Genomic DNA, 12,842 nt, shown 5'->3' with positions numbered 1-12,842 from the left:
GAAACCCTGGTGCTGTGACTTGGCCCACTTGAGAAGGACAGCAGGCTCGGCGGGTGTCTCGATATCCACGGCTCGTACGGCTCAGTAAGGGTGTGCCGTAGGTTTCGTACATCGTTTATTTTCGTTTCGGTCCGGGGCCTCCGCGCCCCCGCGCCGCGCCGCTGTTGGCTGCACACTGCAGCAATTCACAAGCCCACCATAGAACCAACCTGAATAGTCACATAATATTACAGCGTCGTGCATGCCTTTGGGCAGTCAGTTGTGTCTGCCAAATACCGTACGGACTTTCGCTGGAGGGAGGCTCTCACGCGCCCAGGATACATGCACGGTGCAAGCGACTGACAACCGATATGACCTGCAGGGAGGCTTACCTTGGCAGCACCGCTGACAGCAGGGGTAGCGGGCATGGTCAGTATGCCGTGACCCAAACGCCGACTTCAGCCAGTCACAAGTCCAGTGACAAATGTATGCAGGTGTCGAGGTCCGCGCCGACACGTCCAAATGCAGTGTTCGGGAACCCGTCAACGGCTTCCAAGATCTTCGAACTCTGCAAGCTTCGGTGCCTCCGTCGTCTAGCGGCTGCCCCATGGCGGCGGTGCGCGCCCGCATGCCCGCACTGCAGACGCCGGTCGCGCCTGTCGCGTTCGACGGATACGACTAGATGCGACGGCGGGATCGACCCGAAATGTTCGTCTGGTAACAGCGATGCACGCTGCGCATGCATGAATGCGGATGCACAGGAAATCAAGGTTTTGCGGTCGTGCCCAGCTGTCACCGCTTCCAGAGTGCCGCCTGCGCACGGCGTCCCGGGCCGCTACGCCCCGGCAGGTCCGCCAGGTCCGGGCCAGAGCTTGCCAATGCCCCGAGAACGAAATATCGAGAAGCTTGAAGTGAAAAAGCGGACGAGCACTGCAGAAGAGGGGTGTACAGTGCGGCGAAACGCTCTCGAGAGGAGGGACAGGTGCCCGCGGCCACCTCCTCCGATGCTGGCCGCCTGGCTCAACCACACCCCACTGTAGGCGTATGCATGGGCCAGGCAGGATTGCTTTTCTTGGTGCATCGTCTCACTTGCCAGAGAGGGCCCGGTCGCGGGAGACGAGGCACAGGTACGAGGTACTACGAGAGGCACCAGGACAGGCAGGACTGGGGGTCCTGACCGCACGCTCCCTCTGCCCCCCCAGCACCGCACCACCGGCACAGAGCCTGACAGGCTGTGCCCACGGCGGGTTTGCACACTTGCACAGACTATAGCGGATGATTCTAGTCCGCGCTCGTCGTGGGTCGGCGGTCTATGGTGTCTGAATCTCGGAGCGGAGTATGTTTGTCTGACTAAGAATATTGATAAGCGTAGAGCTGACAGTCGGAGTAGCGGCGAGTGCTGTCTAGTGCGCAGTGCAGGTCGCAGGTGGTTCGGAATGCGGCGCTGCTGTGTTCGGAATGGGCCCCTTGGTGCAGCAGACGCCGGCTCGCTATAGGATCTCAAAGGCCGACATGGCCAAGATAATCGGTGAATTAGGCTGAGCTAATGGCGCCTAATCCAGACGCCGTCGTCGGACCACGTGGCAGCGTCGTCACTGACTGCAAGCACCCCGGACCAAGGATGAGAACAACGAGCCGTGCCTGGAAGGTGAGGACCCTGTGGACCCTGCGTGCAAAGCTTTGTTTCGACTGCACTCCAACTCTATCCTTCCCAGCAGGTAACGGTATCCCCTCCCACCGTGCCGTGCTGGTTTGGGTTCAGACACCGCTGCCCGCCGGCGCCCCCCACCGCCCAGCGCACGCGCCTGGGCCAGAGCGAGCCGAACATGGAAAAGATAGCACTGGGAGATCCAGACGATCCGATCTCGTGCAAACCCAGCAAACCCCGTCCCTGGACCGGCGGTCAGACACCGTGATCTTCAGACACCGTACTCACATACCGATTCTCCCTCCCTTGCACTCTCTCGCCGCAGAATCTGCGCCTGTTTGCGCCTGCCCACACCCTCGCATCCTTTTGCCCGACCCAAGACCTATAAAGAACATGCTCGGCTTGCTTCTTGCCGCCCCCATCACCCATCACCACACACTCACCTCCCCACCACCATGAGCAACGAAGAATCTGGACAGTTTGTCCAGCTCAGCGGCATGCCCTCCCCGTCCCTCACTGAGGGCGGATCCTCCATCACTTTCTCCAACCTCTCCTACGAAGTCAAGAACAAGCACGGAACGAAGCGACTTGTTGACAACGTCTCTGTCACCGTCAAGCAGGGTCAGGTGAGTACCCCGATCCCCACTTCATCTTGGCACTGTCGGCTAACGTGCAGATGCTCGCCATCCTCGGTCCCTCCGGTGCCGGAAAGTCGACGCTGCTCGATGTCATGTCCTTCCGCAAGAAGCACATGGACGGCGGCTCCATCACGCTGAACAACCAGCCTCTGTCGGCCATGACTATGGCCCAGGTCTCGTCTTACGTCGAGCAGGACGACCAGCACCTCGGTGTCCTGACTGTGCGCGAGACGATCACCTACGCCGCCCGCCTGACTCAGAGCGGAATGACGAAGGGCGAGATCCGAACCCGTGTCGACCAGATCATCACTGATCTCGGTCTCCAGTCCTGCGCCGACCTCAAGATCGGCACCCCCATTCAGCGCGGTATCTCTGGTGGCCAGCGACGACGAGTCACCGTCGGAACCGGCCTTGTCACCTTCCCCCGCGTCCTCTTCCTCGACGAGCCGACTTCGGGTCTCGACTCGACCTCGGCCCGTGAGGTCATGGCCTCGATTAAGCGTATCGCCGAGGCCGAGGGAATCATTGTCATCGCCACGATCCACGCGCCCTCGATCGAGGCTCTGTCGCTCTTCGACAAGATGATGATTCTCGCTCAGGGCCGCACCGCCTTCCTCGGCACGCTCCAGCAGGCGAACGACCGCTGCAACGCCATCGGCTTCCCCATCCCCGAGTACATGAACCCCGCCAATCATCTGCTCGACCTCGTCGGCACCGACTTTATGCACGAGGACAAAGCGACGGCGCTGGAGCGCCTGCTCGCCGCCCACGTCGAGGAGCCTCTCCCGGAGCCGAAGAGCTTCGGCGCGCCTGTTGCCCTGAGGAAACGCCCGTGGAGCGCCAACATCAACGCCACCCTCATCCTCTCCGAGCGCACGCTCCTCAACTACTCCCGCAACCTCCTCGCCTACGGTGTTCGTTTCGGCATGTACCTTGGCATGGCCCTTCTCCTCGCTACCATCTGGATTCGCCTCGGTGACTCGGACTCGATCATCAACGATCGCCTCTCCGTCCACTTCTTCTCCGTCGCTTTCCTCGGTTTCATGTCCGTCGCCGGTATCCCGTCCTTCCTCGAGGAGCGTTCCGTCTTCCTCCGCGAGCGCAAGAATGGTCTCTACGGCCCCCTCCCCTTCGTCCTCTCCAACACCGTTGTCATGCTCCCGTTCATGTTCATCTGTGCATTTGCCTTCTCGGTCATCATCTACTGGGCCATTGGACTGCACCCCGGAGCCAACGCGTTCTGGCGTTTCGTCGCCTTCCTCTACCTGGCCGTCCTCTGCGCTGAGGCTCAGGCGCAGGTCATCGCCGCCCTTGTGCCCATCTTCATCGCCGCTCTCGCCCTTACTGCTTTCATGAACGGTTTCTGGATGTGCGTCCAGGGATACTTCATCAAGGCCCGTTCGCTGCCTCGCTTCTGGTACTACAGCTTCCACTTCATGGACTTCCAGACGTTCGCGTTCGACATCCTCGTCAAGAATGACCTGGTCGGCGAGGTTTTCAAGTGCAACTCGGCCTTCATCCCCAGCGGAGACTGCAACTGTGTTTACCCCGCCAGTGCCACCTCCCTCGAGCTCTACGGCCAGTGCCGCGTGTCTGGCCAGGACGTTATCGACTACCTTGAGTTTGGCGGAATTTCGGTGGGCGGCTACGCGGGAATCCTTGTGGCGATCATTTGCATATACAGAGTGTGTCTCTACTTCGCGCTCTATTTCCAGCGTCACCCTTGAGAAACGGCGTCGAAATTGAGTAGAAGACGTCGTTGGGAAGTGGAAATTCATCAAAATCCAACGTCCGCCACATTCGCCTCCACCTCCACCACCAAAACTAGCATTTACGTAATACACCTCCACATAGCCATTTTCATTTCATTCTCGCCTGTAATTTCATCCTGTACTGCTCACCCAGTCAGTCGCCGTAGGCCCTGCGCATATGCAATCATGTAACATACTACAGTCAAACGCCGCGACATCGTCCACATGATCCTCATGCATGTAGCGTTACCCGCCGGCAAGCACGTTTCAATGCTCCGAGGCGGATCGGCATAGGCCAAGAAAGGGCTCGGTAACTTGATCGCGAGGCATAAATCAGTGGAGGTCTGTTGTTGCAGAGTAGTACGGCCTGCCTGCGAAGGCTCGCCGTTCCACCAAGAACCTGGAGCAACACCTGATCGACAGCGGCTACATGTGTCATCGGAATACTGGCCGACTCGGCCAATGGAGCGACGATGCGAGTTCGCACCGACCGGGCTGAGATAGCGTTGTGCTTCAGTCAGTCGCCGCTCCTCGTCAGTCCCCGGCCTGCCCCTCGTTCTACTGCCATTCAACCTCAGCATCGTATCCGCACTTACGCATGTATGGACATGCATGTGCCAAGAACATACTACAAGCAGACGCCGAACCTAGACCTAGAGTGAGAGTGACAACACACCCTGCCTGCGCGCAGTCCCAGACGCCGAGAGGCAGTCACCGAACCCAGACGCCGAACGTCACATGTGCAAGCAGACGCCGAGCCAGCGGATAGCACACGCGTCGGCAGTCGCCGAGCCGCCACTCGTGCATTGCGCGCCACTCTGCTCCGCGGACCGGGTCCGGCCTCTGGGCGTTCTGGGTGACATTCGGAAGGTTCTGCGGCATGTCCAATTCTGATAACAATTCGGACAGCTTGACCCTGAGGGTGTCGTGGTCTGCACGTGCGGCGCACGCAGACGGCGACTGATGCATGCTAGTTGAGAGTGGGGAACGGGTTCTGGTACTCTGGACGCTTGAGGATGCATGTCAGTCGCACTGGGCCGCATGGGTTCAGTGGTGGGTGGATAAGTGCAAAATGTGTATCGGTTTCGTTCCAGGCGCTGTCGGAATACATGGAGACTTTTGTGGGTACTATCGAGGTCGGAGGACGCCTCTTGCAGTTTCATGGTTTCCCACGGTCGACCTCCACCTATGCCTCAGTCTGTGGGTTCCTACACTCAGACCTTGTCATTCGAGGTCACAGCACTGCGCCTTCATGCAACATGCAATGCTCAAGCAGAGTTATGCATAGCCATGGAAGTGCGAGAAGATTAGTGCTCTCTCTCTCTCTCTCTCTCTTCGAGCTTCCTTCAAGTTTCAAAGAGCAAGGTGCAGGGTACCAGATTGGTAAGATAGGGATATTAATCGTTCGACGATCGGAGATGCCGCGCAAGAGCACAAGTTCCGCAAGGATCAACGCTTAGCCACCCACAGGGAACTTTGACTCGATTTTGGCTCGAGGCAGAAGGAGTTGTCCTCCAGATTCGAGCTCTCCCACGGAGAGCCGTTGTTCCTTATGTGCATTGGTTTCGTTCTGGGAGTCTCGACGTCGGAGGGCGCCTGGTCGAAATCCAAGATTTCCCACGATCGCCACCACTCTGCCATCGACTTCTGTGGCCTGCCTCAGCCTCAAGATAAGATCTATGCGCCCGTGGCTCAAGCGCTAACGTGCAAGCGCAGATCGCATAATGCTCACTGCCCTCCAGCTTCTGCAGAGCTAGCAAGTCTACAGAGCAAGGCACTGATAACAGATTCGGAGATCGAGCCCTGAGATACGCGGCAGCACGTGCACTCATCTCCATTCCAGCAAAGCTGACCCTTCACTAAAGGTTGAGGAGCCATCTCAGCGTCTATACCACACACCTGCATGTGACCTTCCGGAGCATAGCTGCTGCGCATGGTGCAAGCTCCCCGGTGCCTGCGCAAAGCACGATCGGTGGCGCAACATTCTCGGCAGAAGACGCGGTGGGCGTCGGGCAGCTCCGAGCTCTCCCACGTGCGCCGCAGACGTTCCGGGGCACCATCTCCAGCCGTTTGGATTCCGAACCTCCCAGCGAACCTTCTTGCCTTGCCTCGCTGTCACTCTTCTCATTTCTCCCACTAACTCACGTTCAACATGACGGCGTCGAAGACCGACGCGCCGACCGTGCCGACTGACCTCTCTCTCCCTCCTCCCGCGGAGTATCCCTACGAGCTCGGGAAGTACGAATGGAAGGTCCAGACCAGCTCGCCGGAGGCGGAGCGCTGGTTCCAGCGCGCGCTGAACTGGACCTATGGGTTCCACCACGAAGAAGCGGTGCGGTGCTACCGGTACGCACTTCACCATGACCCGAACTTTGCCATGGCGTACTGGGGTGTCGCATACGCCTCGGGACCGAACTACAATAAGCCCTGGGAGCTGTTCGACAAGGCCGAGCTGAGGGCCACGCTGGCTCTGTGCCATGCTGCCTCGAAGCGCGCTGTTGAACTTGCAGAGGAACCGCTAGAGAAGGAGCTGTGCGAGGCTATTGCGGCCCGCTTCCCCTCCAGCCGCGCGGAGGAGGGCGGCGAGAAGGAGTTTGCGAGGTGGAACCAAGCGTTCGCGGACCGCATGGGCGAGGTCTACGAGGGACATAAGGCCGACCTGGACGTCACGACTGTGTTCGCTGACAGTCTCATGGGTTTGGCTGCGTGGGACCTGTGGGACCTTCAGACCGGTGAGTTGCGTCTGCCATCCGGTCCAACTGACATGCAGGCGAGCCCCGCGAGGTGTCCCAGACTCTGCGCGTGAAGGAGGCGCTCGACGCCGCGCTCAAGCGTCCCGAGGCGATGCGTCATCCGGGTATCCTGCACTTCTACATTCATCTCATGGAGCTGTCGCCAACGCCCGAACTCGCCCTCGTGCCCGCTGACGCGCTCCGCGGGCTCGTTCCCGACAGCGGCCACCTGACGCACATGTCGGGGCACATCTACGCCGTCGTGGGCGACTACCGCGCGATGATCAGCAGCAACTTCGAGGCCATCGCCGCCGACGAAAAGTACATGGCTCACGCGGGCGCAGACAGCTTCTACATGTTCTACATCCTGCACGACTACACGTTCCCAATCTACGCAGCCATGTTCAACGGGCAGTTCGGCGTGGCGATGAAAACACTGGACCGGATGGAGGCGTGGCTCACGGACGACTTCCTCCGGATCGAGTCCCCGCCCATGATCGACTGGATGGAGGGTTTCTGCACCTTCCGCGTGCATGTGTTGGTGCGTTTCGGAAAGTGGGAGGACATCCTCGCCCTCCCCTTCCCCGAGGACCGGGGGTTTTACTGCGTCACGACCGCGTTCCTCCACTACGGACGCGCACTCGCGTTCGCCCTTACCGACCGTCCCGAGGAGGCGCAGAGGGAGCAGCAAGAGTTCCGTGACGCCCGCACTCGCGTCAAGCCCACCCGCCAGGCCATCCCGAATACGTGGAGCGACATCTTCGACGTCGCCGACGCCATGCTTGCGGGCGAGATGGCGTACCGCGCCAAGAAGTACGACGAGGCGTTCGATCTCTTGAGGCTCAGTATCAACCGCTGCGACAACCTCGTGTACGCTGAGCCGTGGGGATTCATGCAGCCGCCGCGACACGCTTATGCTGCGCTTCAGCTCGAGCAGGGCAATGTCGAGGAGGCCGCGCGTGCATATGCCGAGGACCTTGGTTTCCTCACGACTCTGCCTCGGGCTACCAGGCATCCGAACAATGTCTGGGCGCTCCACGGATACCATGAGTGCCTCACCAGGCTTGGACGACAAGCCGAGGCGGACATGCTCAAGCCCGAGCTCACGCTCGCGCTTGCTGTTGCCGACGTCCCGATCGAGTCATCATGTTACTGCCGCAAGACGGCGTGCTGCGCTAGCCAGTCAAAACTCTAATCACATACATCTATGTACAACATTGATAGTCTACATGGTATCATTTGCACCACTTACATGGTGTCTTGCTGCACTGCCTTGATGTGGCGTGCGAGGTCACGAATCTCGGGACTGTCGTGCCCACGCAAGGTCTTCACGACGTCCTTCCACTCCTTCTCCCAGCGACACTTAGGTCCCATTCTACCGGCCAGCGCAACTGCAAAGAGCGCGCCCGTGTACCCGCCGCTCGCCAGCTTGGTTGCCACCGGCAGTGCCTCGCTAGGCTGCAGCCAGTTGCGCATCGTCTCCGCAAAGCGTTGGGCAAGGATAGGGCGGCCGTCAAGGCGCGCGATCGCTATGTCGAGCACACGGTGATCGAGCTTCCACAGCGACAGCAGGAGGTCGCAGTACTCCTCCTCATAATCCCTGCTGCCGCTGTTATCGATGACCTTGAGGACGGCACGCGTTGCCTGGCCGTATTTCGAGGGCAGTGCGCGAGTCAGCGACCACAGGCGCTGCGCAATATCCTGAACGCGGCGGAATACAGGCAAATCCGAGTCTTCTCCCGCGTTGTCCTCCGGTTTCTCCTTCATAGCAAGCAGCTCAGCGATCGTCTCACACAGTGTCTCCTGTCCCTTCGGGTCACTGGCACGCCCAGTGAGCGCCTGCACCGCCGATTTCCACACCTTGCGCCTGTCCAAGTTGGTGATCGCGTCCTTCAGAATGGTCCATGCGAACGGATCGAAGGAGGCCCAGTTTCCCAGGTTGCCGAGCACGGCTGAGGCAACATCGTCATCCTCAGCTTTTGCAAGAGAGGTGACCAGCTTGGCGTACCGCGCACGGTCGTTGACAAGCAGAGGAGAGCGCTTAGCGATGGCCATGGACGCCTCCTTGTTCTTCGCGGCCGTTTCCTCGACGATCACCCTGCCGGCGGGGCTGCTCTGCAGGAAGTCCAAGGCGGCAATCGCGGTCGCAGTGATGACGTCGCGGTGTGCATTCGGAGCACTGGCCGTCTCCGACAGGATCCCGGAAGCGACTTCCACGGGCAGCAGGCGAGCGATCAGCCGCAGGACTTCCTTCTTGCTCGTAATTTTAGTCTTTTCACCCTTCAGGACACCAATCAACATCGGCTGCAATTCAGTTGTTGGCACATGCTTCGCTGCACGGCCAGCGCAGTACATTGCGACGCGGGCCGAGTCGGTAGACGCGTAGCTGAGGAGCGTAGGCAGCTCCTTCGGGTCACTGGCGAGCACACTAAGCGCCGCTTCCGCGATCCGCGTGTCCTTGTCCTGCGTATACTCCTTCGCAGTGGAGATACCACCGGGAACATGCTTCAGCTTACGAAGACGCATCGCACGGTTCCACGTGTCGCCGGTCTCGACATCGCGCTTGAGCTGCTCCAAAAAGATCGCGATTTGATCTTCCGGCCAGAACTTGCTAAGGTATGCGTCGCATGGGAACGTCCAGTCCGTGGTGTCCTCCAGCCAACGACCCTTGGGGGGGTTTCCAAGGTCCAACAGTTCGGGGTAGTATCGCGCAATGACGTTGGCAACGCTTTCGAACTCCAGCGTAGAGCGCTCGTCCTGGACAGCCTTGACGGCGTAGGACTTGTCGACATCGACTAGCAATTGCAGGGCTTCCATGACGTTGTAGCTCACGGCTCCAACATGGACGGTGATGTCCTGTAGCATGTGTTGCAGCTCTGGAATATCCTTCAAGCGCTTGCCAGTCCAGTTCGCCACTGTGTAGATTGGATTGAAGTTCTTCTTCTTCAAGCCTGCCTGCAGGTCCGGCTCAAGCGCCTGAACCACTTTGAGGACCTGCCCGTGGCGCACCTTCTCAGACAGATAGACAGGGTCCACCTTGTTGATCGCCTGAAGCAGCTCCAGACACCAGGCTTCGAACTCTGGCCGCTCGCGCATTGTGTTCAACGCATAGCTGATGAGAGTCGATACCACTGAGCTCATGTCGGGAGCATCGAGAGCGTCCTCGGCAATCTTGCGGATGAACGGTAGAGAGGTAGTGGTCCATGTCAGAGGAGACACATCGCAGATTGTGTCGATAACAGGCTCGCGGACGGGTTGAGGCTGGTTGCGAAGGCGTGTAGAGAGCTTTCCCAGTGCAGCATCCCAGACGTCCGGCGAACGGGCGCGAGCAGCGTTTTTAACGTAGCACTGAATCGCATGCCTTCTAATTTCCATGTCTGAGACCATCATAAACTTCTCGAGCGCCGGGGCAGCGTCGGAAGGCTCCAAATAGGAAACAGCGGAGAGCTCATTCGACCGGCTCACGGGCAAGCGCTTGTTCTTCTCGACCATGCTCGTTGCGAGACGGATCTGGTCCTGACGTTGTAGATAGTCCAAGAACGCTGTGCCGTCAATCTTCACAGCCTCATAGATGGGCAGGCGGTCACGCGGTCGGAGTGCTTGAAGCAGAGCGTGACAGCCCCAGGCCCCGTCGATGAACGTCTCGGCATACTTAATCAGAGCTGGAGTGCCAGTAGCGGGGCGGGCGATGCGGCGCATAGCACGGCGAGAGAGACTGCGGCCCGACAGCCAGTTGGGCCTGGAAAGATACTCCAGCATGCGAGATGGATCTTGGCGAGCAAAGGTGTTCAGCTGAGAGTTGAGAACGTGGGGGAAGGCAGCGAGCTTGTGCTTGTCCACCATGTCCAACACGCTGGGCGCAAAAGTAGCATCGACCTTGAGAAGCGCGGTCACCGCAACTCCAAACTCGCCCCACCAAGTCGAAGGCATGATACCAAACTCGGCTGCATCATCGAGGCTGTTCTTTAGCACGGCCATGAGAATACCGGCGTGCTTGTTTGCGAGCAAGGTCCAGAGCGAAGTCACAGATGCGGAGGGCAGAAGCTGGGGCAAGTGTCGCTCAATTACACTCGGGGAGCAATGCGCGAGGACTCGGATAGCAAAGTGATCACCCCAGGCATTCCTAAGAATAGGGAAGAGCTTGTCAGCAAGTTGGGGGCGTCCGCTTAGACCATGACGAACGAGTGCCTTCCTCGTGAAGTCACTGGGATCTCCGGCAAGAGCGTCCTCGATCACGCTGCCTGCGACGAGATGAGAGTATCGGAGGGCCAGATGCTGTAGACCAGGGGTTTTATCCGTGACATGCTTCGCGATCCAGGCCTTATTCTGCGTCGCAACTGCAGCTAAGCCAGCAAGGTACTGGTCTTGCGGCGAGCCAGCTTCGAGCTTCTTGATGAGGGCGTCCTGCTCGTCCGGGGTTTGCTGGCGGGCGTAATGGCCAACTGCACGCAGACGTTGCGGAAAGGTGCCGGTCAAGCCTGCTCCGTCGACTGTCGAAGTCGGCATCTTGTCGGCTGAGAGAGATGATGAGGAAGACGAAAGTTGCGGACGTGACGTATGTAGGCTTTGGCCGATCGATGGTGGCGAGGAAGGCGAGGTATGGATGCGGTGCCAGATTCTTACCAGATCCCTGGTGGAGGTCCCTGGACGCGCCCTAACTGTGGCGTGTTGAATAGATTGTGTCCTGTTTTTCCGGCCTGTAGGATGGGCTATCTCGTGGAATTCATGCTGCGCGCGATAGATGATACGCGAAAGCCTCGGCTGTCAACTGAGTCGCAGCTATTCTCAACCTCCCAGCGGCGACTTCGGCGGCGGCTGTCAACGGCTCATCGCCGCAGTGTGCGCGGTCGCGAGGCTGTTCACTAAGGTTCACAGCGACAGCCTGGGATGAAACTCTGATTCGTTCCTCGCCCTGCTGCACCGGCCAATGTACGGGCCCTGTCGGCCGCAGATAATGCTTCAGGAAGGCACACGAGGCACCATCCGTGCGCGCCAAGCTACCCCAGGATCTCCAGGAGTTCTTGGTATTGCGGACGACTGGCTGCTTCTTGTGTCGATTGCAGCAGAGCTTCCTTCTTGTGTTCTCAACATTGCTCTCTTCACCCTAGTCACTCGTTTAACCCCCACCCATGCCATTGTTCAACGGCCGCAAGTGGTCCGACTATCCGGCCTACCCGTACCGACACGACTTTGTCCACAAGCCCGCGCCGGCGGCGACCGCACCGCAGGCAGTCGGCCTGGACCAGCGTATTCTCTACGTTTCCGGCGGCAAGAAGCTTCTGCGTAACAAGCTCTTCTTTACCGCCTTCATCCACTACGAGGAGGACGACGACGTCCGCCGCGTGTGCACCCGCGAGGACCTGTGTGCTGCTTTCGAGCGCCTCGTCTCAATCTTCCAGGAGCTGCACAACGCCGGCCGCATGCTGGACGAGCTGCCCAAGCTCGAGCCGCAGCTTGCCGTCCGTCTGACGGCTCTGAAGCAGAAGCTCGCTGAGGCTCGCCTACGCGCACTCTGGGCGGCGGAGCTCTTCGGGCAGTACCTCTCCTTCCTGTCCGACTGTGAGGACGCGGGCCGCCTGCCGAAGGACCGCTGGCGTCCTTTCCCATCGGACCCGGACGAGACACACACGACCCAGCAGACGATGGAGGTCATCGATGGGCAGATCGACGACTATGCATTCCGTGTCGCCGCGGCTGTCAACCGGCGTAAACACAAGGGACAGCCGGCGTACGTTGTCGAGCTCAAGGCGCAGATAGATGCTCTCCTCAACGACATCCTTCGCTCCACCGGCGCCGACGCCCCCCGTCCCAAGTCGAACAAACACATCAAGTATGGCGCGCTCCCCGCAGGCAAGACTGCGAACCGCAGCGCAACCATCTACGCCTAGACCGCTGCATCGCAGTCACCACCGCCCGGCACTGTCAGTGCGCCCCGGGCTGTCACTGTCTCTGTTTGTTGACGCCGAGGCGCAAAAGCTGCCGGGTGCCTCCAAACAGTGCGATACTCCATTGGTCGACAGATAGGCCAAGAGGAGATCTGAGCCAGACCCCATTTTCGTCTTTTCGTCAAACATTGATCGACCCCTGCCCTGGG

General features: G+C 59.5%; 4 protein-coding genes across 4 annotated transcripts; 3 read left to right on the top strand and 1 right to left on the bottom strand.

Moving 5' to 3' along the window:
* Positions 1 to 2,082: 2,082 nt before the first annotated feature.
* Positions 2,083 to 3,992, top strand: A1Q1_02550 (uncharacterized protein; the record flags this gene model as incomplete). The annotated part of the gene is made up of 2 exons (XM_014323812.1): positions 2,083 to 2,253; positions 2,304 to 3,992. 2 exons carry the CDS (start codon positions 2,083 to 2,085, stop codon positions 3,990 to 3,992), a joined length of 1,860 nt encoding a protein of 619 aa, XP_014179287.1.
* A 2,176-nt stretch (positions 3,993 to 6,168) lies between these two features.
* On the top strand, positions 6,169 to 7,943 carry A1Q1_02549 (uncharacterized protein; the record flags this gene model as incomplete). The annotated part of the gene is made up of 2 exons (XM_014323811.1): positions 6,169 to 6,712; positions 6,787 to 7,943. 2 exons carry the CDS (start codon positions 6,169 to 6,171, stop codon positions 7,941 to 7,943), a joined length of 1,701 nt encoding a protein of 566 aa, XP_014179286.1.
* Positions 7,944 to 7,996: 53 nt separating this feature from the next.
* Positions 7,997 to 11,254, bottom strand: A1Q1_02548 (uncharacterized protein; the record flags this gene model as incomplete). The annotated part of the gene is made up of 1 exon (XM_014323810.1): positions 7,997 to 11,254. One exon carries the CDS (start codon positions 11,252 to 11,254, stop codon positions 7,997 to 7,999), a length of 3,258 nt encoding a protein of 1,085 aa, XP_014179285.1.
* A 623-nt stretch (positions 11,255 to 11,877) lies between these two features.
* Positions 11,878 to 12,636, top strand: A1Q1_02547 (uncharacterized protein; the record flags this gene model as incomplete). Its single annotated transcript, XM_014323809.1, has 1 exon — positions 11,878 to 12,636. The coding sequence occupies one exon, from the start codon at positions 11,878 to 11,880 to the stop codon at positions 12,634 to 12,636; it is 759 nt and encodes a 252-aa protein (XP_014179284.1).
* Between the last annotated feature and the right edge of the window lie 206 nt (positions 12,637 to 12,842).

This window comes from Trichosporon asahii (assembly GCF_000293215.1).
Source record: "Trichosporon asahii var. asahii CBS 2479 unplaced genomic scaffold scaffold00051, whole genome shotgun sequence".
NCBI classification, from domain to species: Eukaryota; Fungi; Basidiomycota; class Tremellomycetes; order Trichosporonales; family Trichosporonaceae; genus Trichosporon; species Trichosporon asahii.
This window is presented reverse-complemented; position numbering and strand designations above follow the sequence as displayed.